Source organism: Ochotona princeps, chromosome 18, assembly GCF_030435755.1.
Source record: "Ochotona princeps isolate mOchPri1 chromosome 18, mOchPri1.hap1, whole genome shotgun sequence".
Taxonomy (NCBI): domain Eukaryota; kingdom Metazoa; phylum Chordata; class Mammalia; order Lagomorpha; family Ochotonidae; genus Ochotona; species Ochotona princeps.
In genome coordinates this window covers 44,489,696-44,509,651 of record NC_080849.1, presented here as the reverse complement: position 1 = coordinate 44,509,651, position 19,956 = coordinate 44,489,696, and the positions used below count along the sequence as shown (strand labels likewise).

The following is a 19,956-nucleotide window of genomic DNA, read 5'->3' as shown; positions in this document are numbered from 1 at the left end:
GGTTCAAAAAACTGGAATTGAGGAACTGAACAAAACAAATTCCTCCTTCATATATTCCGCATTTTATTGTATCGTTCACACATATTAAAGAATTAGTACAAATATATTGGAGGCATATATTGATGAACATCATTAACTGTCACACTCTTTGTTTTTATAAGCAATGTTAAGATGAGTCATCTGGTAAACAAACCTTTATGGCCACTTATCAGCTGGATCAATTATTTTTATGTATTCAGTCTTCCAGTGGTGGTTTCCTTGCTTTCATCAACTTCTTTAGAAATGAATTGTAACTTCACACTGGTGATTCAATTAACACGGTGATAGAATTTTACTGGGATATTCTATCTTTTGTAAATGTGCATCTTCAAGTCTCTTAATAAAGATATTAAGTTTTTATTGGAATTGAATTCTTCCGGATTAGTCCATGATAATGGGTCACAAGAGACTCAGTTCTGATGTCCCAGTTTCCCCTCTGCTTTTCTCATCACTTGAGCTAGAAACTGCAGATTTAATATTTCAGGGTACCCAAATACTTTCCAGATAAAAATCTTATATGTTGTTTTGGTTTCTTTGCAACATTAGAGTAAAAGAAAAATGTTATAAAATTGAAACAAACAAATGTGTAGCATTATTCGTAGAAAGTTCAAGACGATCATGTCTGACATAATTGGTTGAAATATTCAGCTGCCAGCTATGATCGTCTCCTTACAAAGCTATTTGAACCCCTCCTGATTCTCTGTCCTGTGTGTTTATTTAGACCTAAAACAAGGTGAACATGCAAACACAAGCTCTCAGAACAGCCAGGACGGAAGCAGAGTTTTTAGACAAGTGAGTTCAGGAGAGAGAAAGGCATGCTGGGGAGGGAAACCATGCTGGGCAGCTTCCCATCCCTCCCCTGCGACCCCCACAGTGACCTCCCCACTCCAGCCACTTAGCCTCTCTGTGCCAGAATTCAGCCAGTCATCTCGGGAATTTTGATTGATTTGGGAACAAGATAGGAATCTACATAGATTACCTCTTCTGATTTAAAAAATATCCCCTCCTCAAAAAGAACATAATTCCCTATGAATACTATTCCAATACAAAATACGCTCCCCTACTACGGTTATATATCTAGATTTGTTGTAAGAAATATTAAAAATAATAATCCCTTTTATCTGATGAGTTACCATACATGGAGCTTAATTTAATAGTTTCCTATTAACTCGGAATGTTATACTCTAAGCAAATAATTACTAACTGGAAAAGAAGATTAGTTGCCATTCTTCCAGCTGTAGCAAGATACACAGATTGCAGAAAGCCTGCATCCTTACTAGGGAAAACAAAAAAATCTCAAGAACCCTTTATCAGCTCAGCCTGACTTTGTCAAAAGGACAAAGGAAAAATGATAGAGAAAATCTTTCTCAAATGGAATACATCTGCATTGTTACTGTGCTTGGCTGGTTCACAATGCTTATTATAGGAAAACACATCATCACCATCAAATATGAAATGTATTGTGCTCCTGTGTATCAGAGAGAGAATACTGAAGACTGATTTCAGGGCAGGTCAGTTGGGCATAGCACTTATCAGAATGCCTTGGTTGGCACTCTGTCTGATACTTGGGCTCCAGCCCTCACTTCAGAGTCCCGCTGTTGCAGACCTCGGAGGCAGCAATGACTCAGTGTTTGGGTCCCTGCCACCCTTGGAGAAACCTATATTGAATTCCTGCTCCTGTCCTGGCCTGACTACCAAGGCCCTACAATGAGGACATTTGGAGAGTGAACCAGCAGACAGAAGCTTGCTTTTCTGTCTCTCTGTCTCCCTTAAAATTATAAAGGCTGAATTCCTTTCCATATTTGGAAACAGAAGGATTAATGGCACATTAGCAACTGTTCAGGTTACCTCTCTATGCAAAAGAATATTTATAATCTCGAATAAGCTGTGCTTTATTAGGGTTTTTACCATCTAGGATCAAGGTATAGAGTGCATGACAAATGATACGTGCCTATTTTTATCAGGCCCCTTCTACCCACACGAGAGACCAGGACAGAGTTGATGGTTCTTGGCTTTAGTCTGACCCAGTCCTGGTTTTTGTGGGCATTTGGGGAGTGAATCAGCAGATGGAAGAGAGTGTGCGTGTGTCTGTGTACACAAGTGTGCATGTGTGTGTGTGTCTTTCCCTTTTTCTTTCTTGCTCTTTCAAGTAAATAAACCCTTTTTTAAAATTACCAATTTCTGATATTTTAAAATATCATTACAGTGCTATAATGTTTCAGGTGACTACAGATGTTTCTGTTCATGTGTCAGTAAGGGATAAGAATTCTATAAGAGTCTCCATAGTTACTTTAGAAAATTATGAGTGACATCAGCTTACCAGGTGTTCTGCAGGCAATAGCAGTAAAGTTAATACAACTGAGACTTTTTTTGCTTAAAAACCTTTTGTGGGTCTCCTGAAAAAATTGTTAGAGATTTGGTATTGACATTTATGTCTTAGACCCAAACTATGAGTTCTCAGAAACTGAATGGAGCACATAGGATTGAGCTTCAAATGTTCATGGAAAAAATGAGTTTTAAAAGTAAATGTATTTTTGTGCAAAAAAACTGAAATCTGTGTGTAATTTTTCCAAAATGTGATTTTTCCATGAACTTTTTAAATACACTTCAGATGCACACTTCCAGACTTGAAAATCTTTTGCACCAATTGTAATATATCTTTACATTATATTTTCTATGAACTTTTTAACATACCCTCTCATGTACCTCATGACTGAAAAGATCTGGAACTTTATACATGGTGAGAGACTCTCTGCTCTTAGAATCTTCCTGCATATTCCCACAAATTGCTGCCCCAGAGCCCCCATTGTGTGCGTAATTCTACCACACTTCTCTAGGCTCAAATGCAGAGATGTTTAGTAAAACCCTGAACTAGAAGCTGTGGTGAAGTGATTTTATAGATGTGATTAAAATCTAGGATCATTTGACTTTACATGAAAGTAACTTAACAGTGGTTAAGTTGCTTCTCGGGCCATATGCATCCCATCTTGAGTTCCTGGGTTGGAACTTCCTGATAGTGTGCGCCCTGGGAGGAAGCTCAAGTAATTGGGTCCCTGCCACAACCTGACAGATCCACAACCAGGCTCCTACGTTTGACCTGGCCCAGCCCCACCTATTGTGGACCTTGGGGGAGTGAGCCACCATGTAAGTTTTTTTTCTCTCTCTCTTTCCCTCTCTCCATCTCTCTCTCTGTCTTACAAATAAACAAATTTAGAAAAAAGAATCTGAAGAGATATTCAAGCAAGTAAAGTCGAATTCACTTCTCATCTAAGTAGTGTTAGGTTTGAACTCACATTAGCCTGATTCCAAATTCTAAACTGTGTTCATTATGCTCCTTCTCTAGTAGTGATGGACTTCCTGGTTGAGAATTACAAGTGTTAACATGCTTCCGCTTTCTGCGTTTGCGAGTGTGCAGTCTGGCAAGGAATTTCAACATTGGTTAGTGATGGACTTCCTGAGTACGAATTACACAGCATTAACATGACTCTACTTTCTGAGTTGGTAATTGTGTGGTCTGGTGAGGAATTTAAACATTGGTTACATTTACTGAGGACTCACTGTGTGCTGGCTCATGTTTTAAAGATTCCTTAAATCAGACATAGATTAAATTATATGTCACCTCTGTAGCTGGACTTTACAAAATCTTAAGTCGTGTGACCCCTCTGATTGTTGTTCCAGCTGCATCTATCACAGGTCAAAGGTTTTCTCCACATGAATCAGGATAAAAGCACGTGATCGTTCCAATTTGGATGAAAGCCTTTTTTTTAGGTTTGCATTTGTTTCTTCATATTTTAAAACGTTTTGAACTCCTCTGCCCTATGCCTGGCGGTAGATGTATAAGATTCTGCAAAAGTGTTCAAAGTCAGGCTGCCTGTACTCATTCAGCATATGAGGAAGTAGTCCAAAGGATGGACGCACTCCATATGGAGCGGCACCACCAAACAGCCAGGCTTTTCCTGAGGCTCAGCTTTGCAGGGTCCTGCTCAGAGACACTCGGGTCTGTACACATTCTGAAAACACAGATCTTGAAAGAAACATCCTATAAAACACATCCAGTAAAAGAAAAAGACAAAGAGGGCCAGTAAACCAAATTCCAATTCCTAAAGTATTACTTTAGCATTTCAAAACTATTCATTTGCCAAGCACGAATTAAAGCATTATTTTACCAGAGGTACTTTAGGAGAAATCAAGATGAATAATATTGGGTCCCTGATTAATCATGAACGTTCCAGGGCTTAGGGCCAGCTATTCTAAAAGCAGTGTTTTTCAAGTTCATGGTTTTAACCAATTAATAGTGAAATCAATGTAGAAGGTCATGAACAATGTTATTTTTAATTAAATAGAATAGAATGGAAGAGAATACAAAAGATGATGAGGTGCATGGGATGCCAGACGTTCCAAGTGTTTCTTTCAGATATATATGCTGCTTTCCAGAGTAAGATGTACTTTGTATTGTGACACTCAGCTTAAAACCACGTAAAAGCCACCATTGTAGAAAGAAAGAGAAGAAAACAAAAACCTTTCTCTCAATAAGTTTGCATATGGCTGAGAAGAGAATGGTAATTAATAAACAGCAGAATCCATTTTATAAAACAATGATTGTCTAAGAGGTAAAATGAGCATCGCTGATCTGGGATTAAGACCAGAGGGGAAAATTCATGGAACAGTTCAAAACGCCTTCCTCCTAACACGCCTGGTGGATTCTTCTCAGATTGCCTTGTCAGTAGGTCTTTTCTCCCATCTCCCAGAGCCAGAGGAAGGCTGAATGGGCACAGCTCTTGGACCACTCACATTTCCCAGTGCCACTCATCCTTAGGTCCCTTCAGTCTCAGCTCTCAGGCACCATGAGTGCATTTTCATGGATTTTTTCCGGCATACATGGTCACGATTCCCAGACTTACATATCCGATATCTTCAGCATCTCTATTCAGATGTCTCATGAGACTAAAAATGCTCCAACTTACCTAATTTCCACAACCCACAGTCAGCCCTGCCTCAAGTGTCCTCACCTGAGTTAATGGGAATTTGATCATTCCAACTGATTCAGTTAAAACCTTGGGTCATCCTTGGCATCTTTCTCTCAGCAAACACAGAAATCACGAAGAACCCTGTTGGCCCCAGCTTCTGCCTCCACCACCATGACTGCCTGGTCCTCTGTCTTACTTTAGACTGGAATCCTGTAGGAGCTTCCTACCTCACCTGGGATTATCCCCTTGTTCTCCTTTAGCATTCTCAATTCAGAAGCATGAGGAAATATTCCAATCTAGAACAACTGTCTCTTTCATCGAAACTTTCCTTCTCTTCTCATCTCCCTCTGACTGGTAGTCACAGTCCTTCCATCAGCCTGTAAAACTGACCAAAAAGGAATCCCAGCCACCTGACTCCTGACTCAGTCTCGCCTCACACCACAATGCCCACGTGGCTTCCTCCTGTCAGTATTGCATGCCTGCTGTCCCCACCCCATGGCGTTCCCGTGTACTCTTCTTTCTACTTCTAGCACATTCCCTCCAGATCTTAGTATCCCTTCCTCACCCCATCCTACATTCGCTCACATCCCACTCTTCAGTTCGGCCTTCAGGAAGCTCACAATTAATATCACGTATTCCACCACCCTCGCCTCCTCTACATAAAGTCTCTTCTCCTTGCTTTGCTTCCTTTTTCCCATATCACATGTCACCATCTGACATACATTTTACTTATTTTAATAATATCTGAGTTCCCTCTCCCTCATATGGGTCAAGATTTTCTGTTTCTTCATGTTTCTGTCTCCAGTACTAATGCAGCACCCATTTTCATAATGCATGCTCAAAAAATGTGTGAAACATATGAATTAATTATTTTGAAGCATTTTGATAAAGTCATAGAAAAAAACATGACTCAAATTCACCATAACCACTGATTGATTCATTAAAATGAAGAAAGAGAATACAATAATGAAGTTTGAACTAAGAAAACTTATCACAAAATTCCATAAGTGATACTGCAGTTGGAACATTTCCTTTTAATGGAACTTGAGCTAGCTTAATGCTGTTCTGCTTATGTGTAGTATAACAACTCTTGTTAGTTGTGGATAGCTTGTTGTGCACAACAGGTTTAAACAGTCTAATAGCTCAAATACTCAAGAGGAAACTTGTCCATGATGATTCTTAAACTGGAATTTTGTATGCATGTGCATTAAGACTGAAATGTTATTCAGCTCTTCTAGGTACCAAGAATGAGAAAGAACCATGTAGTTTGATGGGCTGATCATCATGGAAATGCAGAATTAAGAAAGGAAAGTTTGCATTTTTGGTGTGCTTGAATGCAGTATACTCCTAGGTGTTATGACTATAATTTGGAGTGAGAAGTCAAAACAGCAAACAACAGCAACAGTATCCAGCTGATGGTGATGACACTCAGGAAAATATGAATCGTATTTCTCTCGGAGTTTTTTGTTTGTTAATGCTGAGAGGCTGGGTTAATGATTCACAAGCGTAGTCATTAATATCCTTATTTGAGAAACTTAATATACCAAAATTAATAATAGGGAGACTAAAGAAATATTTTCTGAACTTTATAATTTTAAATTAAGTATTAATCCCTGAGATAATTGACTTATTTTACAGACTCTAAATTAGTCATACCATTTGTTAATATAATCAGAGATTTTAAATTCTCATGAAAAATCTGCACTCATTAGCAAGCTGAAAAATAGTATTATCTGCTCATTACACATCCTTAGACATTAAGTTTTAAGTAAAGACATTGATATTCATAAAAATTTGACAAGTCCTTAGGGAGTGTAAATGAACAAACAGGTGTGCTGCCAAGTACATAATACTTAGACCAGCATTAAAAATTAGGTTTATGTACAGCTTTGTGGCACAGGGAGTTAAGCTACCAACTACAATGCTGGCATCCCAAATGGATACAGGTTCAGTTCCTGTTTGCTCCACTTCCACTCTATCTCCCTGCCTACACACCTGGGAAATCAGCAGAATGTGTGTCACTCATGTGGGAGACCCTGATGGAGTTCCAGACTGCTGGATGAAGCCTGGCCTAGCACTGCCTTTTCTAGCCAGTTGAGAAATAAATCTGTGCATGTAAGATCTGTGTGTGTGTGTGTGTGTGTGTGTGTGTGTGTTTCTCTCTGTTGCCTTGCCTTTTAAAAAATGTAAAAACACAATTGCTTGACTATGCATTCTAAACCATTACCTGTGACTCTGATACACCAGAAAATGCACAGTTACATAAAAACTGAGGCAATAAAATCAGTACATATTTATCATAGACCTAAATTTCTTATTTTTAATCTTGTAGTTTTTGAAGATTTCTTTTTTGTGTTCTTAATTTTATTTCACTATAACTGCTGGGTACTGGGTGTCCGTGATGATAACTATAAGACCTCTTGGTTCTTTCAAGCATTTTAGTGCTTAATACTTGTTACAATTTTTGAAATGCTATAGTCTTGCTTCTCTCAACAACTAAACACTTGAGTTTTCTGTTTTGATGGAAAACTACTGTAAGTTTTCAAACTCATAGACAGCACCAAAGTATGGTGGAATGAAATGGAAATGTGAGATAAACCTTTCAATTATGACTATGATATAGTAGCTGATACAATCAGTATTAGTCATTCCAGTACCAAGAAGTGTCGATTTTCTCATCTTTACAATGGGATTAGTAACCTTAAAGGGATTTGTATCATGTAAAATGATTTGTGCAAAGTAGGAACTATAAAGTGCCTACCAGCAGGTATTTAAGGCCACTTGCTTCCCTACTGTTTCAAGTGTTCCATGCAAAGGCTTTAGCGTCCTTTCTGATGGAATTGGCTCACATTGCACATTTGGCACTGAGTCAAGCAGTAAAGGGGAGGGAGGGGAGTGAGGGTGGTATCCCAGTAGAGTTAGCCCAGCTTTTGTGCCCTGCTTGAAGCTCATGGCCCTCAAGTAGGACACAGAATGAATCTCCACAGCAAATTCAGGGGATATAACAAAAACTGGGAATGGAACTGGGCTATCCTAGCTCACAGACATCCATTATAGTCAAAACTACAAAGTGAATAACTAATAAATTGCATTTCCCCTGTTGGTTGCAATGACCAGAGTCTGGCTGAAAAATTAAAGTGAATGTTTTCCAGATAGTAAATGAGGATTTAAACCCATTAAGAAAACAGTCAGTTGTTCCATAGCTTGACTTAGGTTATAGCTTTTACTTTTTACAGAGTGGTGCATACATTGAATGAAGTTCAAACCATTCATACATGTGTGTGGCTATCAATCACATTGAAAATTGAAGAAAAACTGATAATAATTAGCAGAGCTGATTATTGATTAACAAAGTACATTACGTCCGCACACCTAATATTATCTATGTGCAGGGAGAGATGAACAACGGGGTCATGAATTACCCTTCCGACCATTGCTCCAAGACATAAAGCTCCACTCCTTAAAGCACAGCCAGTTTTCCTTGGTCATGGTTGAAGTTTATTGAAAGGTCCTGTTACCTAATAGCCAGCCACAGTGCGTCCTCGCAGCCAACAGCATGCTGTCTGACTGAGGTCTCTGTCACCATTTATGTTCACTTCACACTTATCCCCACATCATAGTGGAGTGTAGGCTCATAGTTACTGTTTCCTGATTTGTTGTCAAAGGGTCATCTTTCCAGCACATAGCACTTCAATCACATTTCCAGCAGACCCCAAAGATGCCTTTCTTCTTTGAAAGCCAGACTTCACTCTTCTGTGATCCTCAACTATTGCTGCTTCTTGGTGGCACGCTCAGGTTACACACACACACATACACACACTCTGCCTTACTAAGCAGCAGTTTCATCCCCAGAGAAGAGGATTTACAGGAACACACTCCAAACCGGGTAGGTAATTCCGAGCTACCATGATTTCATACTCAGCTTGACTTGCTTTAAAGCTATTTTTACTCTTTTCCTTCATCCATCTTCCAAATTTTCCTGATCCACTTAAAACTCATAAACACCCTTGAGACAAGAGATTGTCTGATAAAATGATTCTGTTTTCCTGGCACCTGCTGTGGTACTAGATGCCCTGGAGATATCTACCAATGTTTGTGGGTGAGAATAATTCCGTAAAATCGCAGTGAGCAAATGATCATTGCAGATCACTATTTAAAAATTCTGTGCTTTCACTAGCATTTTGAAAACATTCTTTGAAGAGACTGTGGCAAAGGAGATAAGCTATTCTTTAAAAGAGGTGGGTATTTACTCATGTCCTAAAAAGGTAATTTTAAGCAATCTGAAGCAAATTAAGTTTTTTCAGGAGCTCAGGGCTACTGAAGGATTAGAAAGGGCATTTGCCAGGGAGATCTTCTGCTGATTGGAAAATGACAACCATACCTAGAGATCTACACGTCACATCAATGTAATTTTCCTATTCTTGCTCTTTTTTTTTTTTTTTTCTGCTTTGGCTATGAGAAGAGCAAGCTTAAAAGGCTGCAGGGACACTTAAGCCAAGTCACATTTGTCAAGGTGAAAGCTGTGTGGAGCAGGAAAGCAGTTCTCCCAGCTTCCAAGAAGATGCACAGGAGCCGAGTGAGTAGGGAATCTGAGAGCCCACTAAAAGTGCTTAGAAGGCCAGTCACAGCAGCCATCTCTGTGAAGAGCTGTCGGCAGAAACTTGGAATCCAGGGCAATGCCTCTTTGTTCACTGACATGTGATTTGGATGCATGGAGGCCCCCAGAGCCACACCAAAAAGTGTGACTGTCCCGTAGGTTTTCTGATTCTCTCGCAAACTGTCCCTTTTTTTTTTTTTTTAAGTAGTCACCACATACAGTGACCAGCGAGGGAGCCATATGACTGGGAAATAGTACCATCTCACTTGGTAATTATTTTAAGTTTTTGTTATTTTAGACTCCCTCAGAGCAACTCTAGCAATTTAGTGACAAGATAGTCATGTTTATTTTAATAGTTACATTTGATCTTTTAAAAATACAGTACCAGAAAGGGCTTTTTTTTTCCTTTTTCTTCTTTTTCTCCACTTTTCTTTTTCTTCACATATGTGTTCGTTCAATTGATCGTCCTGACTTTATCCGAGGCAGGCTGATATTCTTAAAAGCTTTGCAATCAGACACAGACTTCTACTGGTTCTGTTATGACCTTGGAGAAGTCACCTTTTTTGAGTCTCAGTTTTGCAGTAATAAAATGGAGACCATACTATTTCTCAAGGTTTCTAGCAAAACTGAAATAAAATAACTAGGCAATGCCCCCAGCTGTGAGAGATTATTCTACAATTGTTGGTTGTTTGATAAATGTCAGAGTCCCAACTCTTTTCTTGCAACATGAAGATACTTCAAAAAGTTCAAGAGAAAATGGAACTAAAAGATACATGGATGCAAAACAAAATCTGAAATTCATGCATAGTTTTTCCATGATATGCATTTTTCACAACTTTTTAAGACCTTTCAGATGCATGGATTTCAATTAACTTTTTGAAGTTTCTTTGTGCAAGTTTCTCTCCTCCCATTGACTCATCCTCGTCAAGGTCAGAAAGAGCAAAGTAGGTTGGCACCCTCATTTGTAGCCAAACACCCTTGTTTTCCTAGCTGCTGTCACTGAAATACCTTGTGCTTCGGTGACATCAACAGCTTGCAAATACAGAGCTATGATTTGTACGCACTGCTTTCAGAACTGCTCTGCTTGGGTGCGTTGTTATCCAGCCTGATCAGCCAATGCCTACACAGTTTCTCCCAGTTTCTTTGTCTCCTGATGATACAGAGCTTTACGTGCCAGCTTTAGGTTCATCAGTTTTCCCTCCTGATCTCTATAATCCAGAGCTGCTCACAAACACACAGGCCTGCCTTGAGCATTTTCAAGACACATGCTCCATTTCAGCTGCCCAGGCTTTCTAAGTGTCCTCATTCCTTTTGTGGCTCTCAGATTTCCCCAAATCTCACACATACTCATTACTCCAAATCTCACCATCCAGCTTCCCATCCTGAGACAATAAACTCTCAGGGAGTCACCTGCACATGGCTTCATTGCTCAGCCATTGTCTCCAGACCATCATGGGCAAACAATGTCTGACTGTTCCTACTAGCTGCTTACCCTTCAAAGCAGAGGGCTCCGACTACTTATGCTTTGGAAGAGACATTGGAAAATAAGACTTCCAGCATTTTAAGTTTGCAATTTTTGTTTGAAAGCATGTAACTCCTTATTTACCTACTATTTTTCTGCCAAACAGACTTTAAAATCTTATAAATTGTTTTCTTATCTGAAATATGTGTTCTGCAGAGTATCATACTATGACAATTATTGCCCAAAAGGTATGTTAAAAACCATGTCTGATTGTGGCGTGCATGGGGGAATACTGGAGAACTATGAATGATTCTCCTCAGCTTGGGCGTGTTGTAACCCTGCACTAATTATTAATTCTGCAGTCCCCAACTTCCTTATGTGATGATCTGAAGTTGTAACAAATGCCATTCAAGATAGTTCGGATGATCTTGAGACATTATATGAACTTCTGTTTGTGAAACCATAATGCAAATGAGTGTTAATGGTTATTGTTAATTTCTGACTACTAAACATGAGCATTAAGTTCTATCATGACAATTCAAATTTCCCATTTCTTGTTATTTTTACACATAATCTTAAGTGGGTTTAAATTGATTCTAAAACCTATGTTTTTCACATTTTAGCATCTGTGATATGGGAATGCACCATACCATCTGTGGAGTAAAAAGTTAGTGGTACAATGGAGAAGAAAAACATGATCACTGAATAGCAAATGACAGTAAAACTGTTCTATCCAAACCAACTTTTATTTAGTTTCTTACGCACTAGATGGAAAGGAAGATATTACTTAATAACACAGTTTTCAAAGGAAGGATACCAGTGTGTAGGGGATACAAAGAGTGAAACGTTGCTTCCTTTTGATCGTGGCTGCACTTGCTATTTTGACCTACTCAAAGATTACTGTGTCTTTTGCACTTGTATTAGACATGGGGAAAACATTTAGAAAACTCAAAAAGAAAAAAAGAAAAAATATGGTTAGCCTTGCAGATGTATGAGAAAAACTTCATTATTCTTAGTGATGGCACTTGTAGGGATGGTCTTGGTCAGGAAAGGTCACTGGAAGAGACAAAAGAGCCTAGGGGCTTGTTGATCCCTGTCTGGAGAAATGTTGACCTTTGCTCCAAGGTAGGCCATGGTTAGAGCCAAGAAATGTTAAAGCAACAATAAAAAGTAAGCTGATGCAGATTAGGTTTTGCGGTAGATTGGAGTTAGAAAAAAGGGAGTTAGTTGCTTTTTAATTTTAATGTCTAAGCATTGTTTTACAGTTGAGAGCTTTATTTTTTTAATAAATTTTATTTTTTAGTAATGATTACAAGGTTGGTCAGGGTGGGAAGGATCGAGGTTAATGGAAAATTGGGTGAATTCATTGCTACCAAATTTGCTATTTCTTCTTTTTTTTTAAGATTTATTTATTTTTATTACAAAGTCAGATATACAGAGAGGAGAGACAGAGAGGAAGATCTTCCGTCCAATGATTCACGCCCCCAGTGACTACAACGGCAGGTGCTGCTCCGATCCGCAGCCAGGAACCAGGAACCTCTTCCCGGTCTCCCACGCGGGTGCAGGGTCCCAAAGCCTTGGGCCGTCCTCGACTGCTCTCCCAGGCCACAAGCAGGGAGCTGGATGAGAAGTGGAGCTGCTGGGATTAGAGCTGGTGCCCATATGGGATCCCGGGGCGTTCAAGGCGAGGACTTTAGCCACCAGGCCATGCCACTGGACCCTGCTATTTCTTCTTGTTGTTCCTGGGGGAAAGGGAGAAACAAAGGGGGAAACCTCTCATGACTTTTCACAAGTCCCAGTACCCAGGGATGAGGAACCGCCACCTCATATCAACCCAGAGTCTCAATGTGTACATATTCCAAGGGTTCCGTCCAAGTGGTTTGGATAATTCTGAAATGCTGCCGATTTCACCAATCTTAGAATGATGTCACCCACCAATGTCCATTGGCTCCATTCACCAAGATTATTGTGGTCATCAGTTGAGAGCTTTATTTCTAACAAGACAAAATGAGAACTAGTGTGCACTTTCTGTTTCAGATGAAACCAGTCATTTATATATCCACGCATACATATATTCATGTATTTGAGAAGCAGAGACTAAAAGGAGAAAAGAAAGAGAAAAAGAGAGAGGAGAGAAAGAGAATAATCACTTAAGCATCAGGTGTGTAAAAATGATATAGGTCTTCCATTCACAGTGCATTCCACAGAAGCCCACAAGAACAGGAGTTGGGCTGAGCCAGGTCAAAGCCAGGACTCGGCTACTTGAGCAATGGTCCGCTGCCTCTCGGGCTGGAGTTGCGGGTAGAGCCAGGACTCAAAGCCAGGCACTCTGATGAAGAATGAAGACTCCCTGGAGGCATCCTGACTGTTGTGCCAAAAGGTCACCACACATCCCTGCCACAAATATACACTCACACTTATTAGTCATGGTCTGCGTGCTGACAATATGCAGCAGTGAACAACATACACATTGATCTCATTTCGTGGAACTTGTATTTGGGAAGGAGTGCTGGAATATACAGGTAACAGACAAACACACCTAAGAGAGCACAGGAAAATTTCTAAATACAAAAATGTTATCAGGAAAATAAGGTCAGGAGATGGAAGGATGACTGAGAGGAAGCTACGTTAACTTGTTCTTCAGAGAAGGTGCCCGTTAACTTGTTCTTCAGAGAAGGTGCCCGAAAGAGGTAGCATTTCAGAAGAGTTCTGAAGATAAACAAAGGGCTGAGCCTTGAGAAAATCTCAGGGAGGGGCTCTCAGGCTGGAGGATGGGTCATTGTAGTCTCTAGAAAGGATGTCCTTCAGGTGATCAAAGACCAGGAATGGAAATGCCGGCCACAGGCGGGGGTAGCGAACATGGACAGTTTAATCACTGGTTGAAAACCCCAAGTCCAGTGTTGGAGTGATGGATTCAATTTCTAGCTGTGGCTTCTGACTCCATTTTCCTGCCAATGCAAATTCAATTAGGCGTCAGGTGATGTCACAAGGGATGGGGCTACCGTTAGCCATGTAGGAATCCTGGATTGAGTTCCTGGCCCCTTGTTGTGACTCCAGCCCAGCTCAGCCCAGCTCCACCGTTGTCGGTATTTGAGGGATAAACCAGCAGGTGCAAGCTCTCTGTCCTTTTCTACCTGTCTCTAAAAAGAAGAAAAGAAAACAGCCTGGCCACAAATCATTAAACAAAAATAAAGTGATTTGGGGAAATGCTTTGGGATAGGGCCAAGTCAAATGGAGTCTTATAAACTCATCTCAAATTCCTTTAGAACTGAACTCAGCTCTGCAAAATCTCCTGCCAACTGTTCCATAGTTCTATAGTGTTACCATTATATAAAGATCATAAAACCTAGTCTACCAAGTGCCTTTGTAAAGTTTGATTGGTGTATAGCCACGCACATTCATTCCCAATTGTCTAAGGCTGAATTGGAGCTGTAAGAGCAGGGTGATTTGGTCGTGTATTAGACTTTACAGACAGCAGAGAAAGTTTTCCAACTTCTGATCCACAGAATCCTACTGAGCACTTGCATCATCATCATCAAATGTTCTTTATTTTCTTCCACTACAAGCTCTTTGGAATTTAGGGAAGTGGTATTGCTGAGGGCCTCAGACGGTAAGATCTGCCATTAGACAGCCCAGGTTGGCATCCCTGCTGGGCTAGTGATCAGGTGCCACTCATGGACAAGCTAATTACCTTCTCCATTCTTCAGTTCTGCACCCCAAAGAATTAGACATGCCTTAAATGAAGTAATACCTACAAGCACACAAGACGTGCTTGATAAAGGTCTGTTTTGTGCAAGTTCTGCACCGTGTCCAGCACTCAGTCCTGTCACTGGGCATGCAGATGCTCCTTGGTGACATGCAGAAGATTCTGATGCATGCTTTCCATTTTCTTGGTAAACTAGAGAAAGAAGTAATTGAAACATAAGAAGCAAATGCTTCCTATTCACTATCTACATCTGGCATCTCCAAGCTAGAGCTCCCCTTCAGCAGATAATCCCCAGCACTGTGTCCTGGGATCTCACCCTGTCCCGAAGGACTTAGAGTGCAGCCTATAATCCTTAGATTGCTATGGGAAAGCCAGCTCCCCTGACTTCCTAGGAATCTCCCCACAAATGCCCTCTTTCACGAAGCAGAACTTATGGGGGAAAAAAACTTAATGGGAATTAGTTTTGTATTTGGAGACTGGTTTTGAAACCTTGTCCTTGAACTTATGTATTCCAGACATTTAAGAATGATGAAGGCCAGTAGATGGAGGGCTGGTGGGTGCTCTGGGCTGCATGAAGCCTATTGGATATCCCATTCACAGTCATAGAGATAGGGTCACAGGCTGTAAAATGTGAAAAAGGGTTCAAGCCTCTTGTTGTGCATCTGTTGCTAGGATCCAGGACAGTACAAGAAACCTGATTGCTTTCCAGGTAAAGGGGATACTGAATAAATACATTGCAACCTCAGCTTTGCTTTCACTCACTGATCGTTATATTGGATAAGTCACTTTACTTCTTCATTTCAGTTTTTTCATCTATAAAATGGGAGTGTCATATAATAGATGCATAATGAATAGGGATACTGTATGTGAATATGATTGCTGAACTTGAAACCAGCATAAAAATGTGGGTGTATGACTACATTTTAAGAATAACCAGCCATTGATACCTTGGAGAGTGAAAAACAATGACCTTCTAGAATGTTAAATTCAGTGGCCTTCCATTCAGTTGAGGTCTAGTATAAGACTATAATTAAAGTAATACTATGTATGTATTCATAGTACTGATTTGATTCTAGTGATTTTACTGGTCGTTCTGGCTCAGTGATCGTGTTTTGCTTCTCCATTGTCTTGAATTTCTGAGTTTTTAACCTTTTTCATGGAGCTCATTTTTTTATTCTTTCGTGTGGATTCTTGTATGCCAGCTTTAGGTTTATATGAATGATGTATTGATATTCAAATTCCACTCCATTTCCAAAGAAGTCACTTCTGTATTTCTTAGCTGTTATCATTTGCCAAGGATATTTAATTGAATGGTGATTAAATAGTTCTCAAATGGTTCCCGTAGCAACCATTACAGACTGTTTCTTGTGCAAGCCAAGCTTCTATCATAAACTAAATTTGAAAATATCATCTAAGCAGAAACTTCCCATGTTTTTTCGTAACCGATATGAACCATTATATTTGTAATCTCAAATATTCCAGAAAGCATGCTTACCAACTTTGTTTTGGTACTGAGAAATGGCAAGTGTGATCACATCATCTATGACCCTTGGCTGTAGCAAGTTAATTCGTGAAGTGTATTTGCTAAGCCAATAATTAGAGTCTGATCATGATCATATCTATGCAGTGAGTCACCTGCCAATTGAAAAAATACAAAACTAGTTTCAGTGCTCATAATTTCCTATGAAATCCTTGTTGCTGTGGTGATTTTTATGCCTCTTAGTTTAAAAAAAATAAAACTCCAGATGATTACTAACACATCTAATAAAAGGCAAGTGCATCAAATGGATTACAAAGACATCATGGGTCTTAATTATTTTGCTCTGCAGGTGCGACAAAGCAAAGCCTAGAAAGAGAGGCAGCATCAAATGGTAGTTGTAATGAGTTGTGGAGAGAGCTAACTTATTTATTGAGCTCACAGTTTAGGAGGTTCAAGGACATGGTGTCTGTATTGTCTCAATTCTGATGACAACTGCACCACATTACGGTGGATTAACAGTGGTGGAGGTGTACGTGGAAACATGAGCACATCTCAGACCAAGAAGAGTGAGTTAGTTGAAAGGAGTCAGACTCAAGGGGTTGCATGGAAACTCCTTTCTGAGGAGCACATTGGGATCACCCACTAGGCCTCACCTGTGAATGGAATAATCTCTGGTACCAACACTTTAGGCATGAATTCTTTTTTTTTTTCATTTTCATTTATTTATTGTCATTTCATTTAAAGGTTAGAAAGACATACACGCAAGAAAAGCAGAGAGAGAAATACCTCATTTGCTGATTCACTCTCCAACAGCCAGAGCTATGCTGTAACTGTAACTTAATTTAGATCTCCATGGGCTAGCAGGCACGCAGGTACTCGAGTCATCACCAGTGCCCCCCAGGGAGGTGCAATAATGGGAAGGGGATGAGCAGCTGGGGAGCTGCCTCTTGAACACTCTGAAACAGGAAGCAGGCATCCCAAGCAGTGGCTTAACTAAGCACTGCATGAACTCCTCTCAAAGGTACCTTCTTGACAGGAATGGATGCCTCACAAAAGCTTTAGAACAAGAGAATTTTATACCAAAATGTGTATAAAAATGTTCATGTATAAGAAAGGCTAAGCAGGGCTGGCATGATAGTGTGATAGGCAAATCCTCTGCCTACAAGTGTTGGCACCCCGTGTGGGTGCTGGCCTGTGTCCCAGATACTTCAATTCCCACCCAGCTCCCCACTCGTGGCCTGGGAAAGCCTTGGACCCTTTACCCATGTGGGAGACCAGGAAGAAGCTCCTGACTCCTAGCTTTGGACCGGCTCAGCTCTGGCCATTGCAACCATTTGATTTCTCTCCATCTCTTCTCTTAAATCTACCTTTCTAATAAATAAGTAAATCTTAAAAAAAAAAGGATGCCTAGCTAGGCAACAAAACATAACAATCAAAGACAAAATAGATAAATTGCAGTTCATCAAAATTTAATTTCTGTGCATCAAAGAACTCTATCGAGAAAGTCACAACATAATTCAGATATTAAGAGAAAATATTTGCAAATCATGTACTGACAAGGATCTAATATTTAGATCACATAAATAACTTCTATAATACTTATTCAAAGAAAATATTCACATGATCAATTAACACATAAACAGATGTTCAGCATCATTAACCACTAAGAAAATACCAAATCAAAACACAGTGAAATATTACTTCACATCCACCAGGATGGCTACAGTAAGAAGTGCAGCATTTCGGTAAGCTATAGGAACAGGCACTCAAGGTCACACAGTGGGTGATTGCATTTCTAAAAAATGTTCAGCTGGGCCAGTGCTGTGATGTAGTGGATGAAGCCACTGCCTGTGGCATCAGCATCCTTTCTGGGTCCACTTCTGATCCAGTCCCCTGATGGATGTCCCCGTTCTTGGACACCTGCACGCATGTGGGAGACCCAGAGGAAGCTCCTGGCTCCTGGCTTTGGATCTGCCCAGCTCTGGGCGTTGCAGCCATTTGGGAAGTGAATTAGCAAATGGAGATTTTTTTCTTTTTTTTTACTTTATTTTTTACAATCTTTACATAGTTAATTAGGGCAAAAAAGGTTTAAGGGCTAAAGGGAAAGATAAAGGGAGAAGCCCCACCCAGTCTCCCACCCATCCCAGATCCCTGATGTGGGGCATGTTCTGAGGGTCTTTCTCAAGTGGTTTTGATAGTTTAACAGCTATGAATTGCTGCCAATCTCACCATTCCAAGCACGATGAAGTCGCTGAAGAATCCACTGATTGACAGTCCACCTTAGAGCCTCCATTTGCCCAGTTTTTCACTGCCAACATATGGCTGGGGTGGTTGATTGATTTGTTCTGCCCTCTGTTGTGATGCCAGGTATCCTCTGCAGGTTCCAATGGACTGCCATATGCTCCATGTACAGCTGGTTATGTTCTCCACTGCTCCGTCTGAGCCTCTGAGGAAACTCAGCTCTGGAACTTGCACTCCATGGCAGACCATGGGTTCTGAGTCCGGCAGTTTGATTGGGGAGATCCCAAAAGAAACTTTGCCTGAGGTGATCCCAGAGCAGATTCTTGTGTGTACTTACAAGTACAGGGCCTGATACAGCCCATTGCCCCAATCAGCTGGTGGTTGCAATTGCAGGGTTAGGCATGAATTCTTTGCATAGACTGTAGGACATTCAAAACATAGCAGTGGTCAACCACAAGAAAAGCACCTTGCACAAGCTGTGCCTAAAGAGCTGTAATGCTGGGTGAGTTATATAACCTTAGTTTCATTGGGAAAATGGGATAATAAGAATGACATTAATCCCGTCATCTGTATGGATGAACTGAGCCAACCTCTATTCAGCGAGAAGAGCAGAGCTGACACACAGGAAACACATAAAGCACAATGTAAGGATTTGTTAACTGAAAAAAAAAAAAAAACATGGTGCATAGTGAGGCTTACAACCTCTTGAGAACTTTTCAGAATCAGAACCTACAAGTTGGTGTTTTAAAGTCCCTGGAGAGTTGCCGCTCTTCAGTCTGATGTTTCCAGATATAGAGTTCCATCTACGCAGATAAATTCGTAACTTGAGGAGGAAAAAACCGTGTTTTTAATAGAGCATCCATTTTCACTTCCCAGAATTTAGAATATTTGGAATCCGTGTCTGATATGTGTGTGTCTAACGCTTGAGATTTCAAATCTGTATGTTATCAGTCATACATTTTAAAGTCATTTGATCATGATCTCCGGAGTTAAAGCAGAAACACCTTGAATCCCAGTGCTAGCAATTTCTAGTTATGTGTGCTTTGGCAAGTTACTTAAGCTCTCTGATGTTCTGCAGAATATTTTTTTTAAGATACAGTGTTATCGTGTTGATAAAACAAGATCCTGTAAGCAAATCACTTAGCAGAGCTAAATGTTGATCATGAAATACAATATCCTATTAAAGGATAACCAGTAAATACCATTAAAATATTAAATATCTTTTTATATTTTTGTTATAAACTGGCTAGTCCCAAGAAGGTCTTCCTGGGGACTCCTACTTTATGTTATTGCTAACTAACTTTTATTTATAATGTCTCTTTTATACAAATTTCATCTATGACACCATGTGTTCAACTTCTTAAGGTACTGATTTGGAACTGTTCCCAAACTTGCTTAGACTTTTCTTGTCTTTCTTACAAGCATGTTAAGGAAAAAGAACTGGCTCTCTTCATTTTTCCCCAC

The 19,956-nt window shown here is 40.1% G+C and overlaps 1 protein-coding gene across 11 annotated transcripts in view; it reads left to right on the top strand.

Annotated features, from left to right (window-relative positions):
- DLGAP1 (DLG associated protein 1) overlaps positions 1-19,956 on the top strand; it is a 753,977-nt gene that overhangs the window by 482,551 nt on the left and 251,470 nt on the right. For 2 of the 11 annotated variants that reach the window (XM_058676812.1, XM_058676813.1), the window contains exon 2: positions 9,469-9,582. The exons of 8 other annotated variants lie outside the window; for them this stretch is intronic. In XM_058676812.1, coding sequence (XP_058532795.1) covers positions 9,469-9,582 — 114 coding nt within the window. Of the gene's footprint in view, positions 1-8,428; positions 8,893-9,468; positions 9,583-19,956 lie in introns of those variants that run through there. One more of the 11 variants, XM_058676809.1, reaches the window with a different exon arrangement.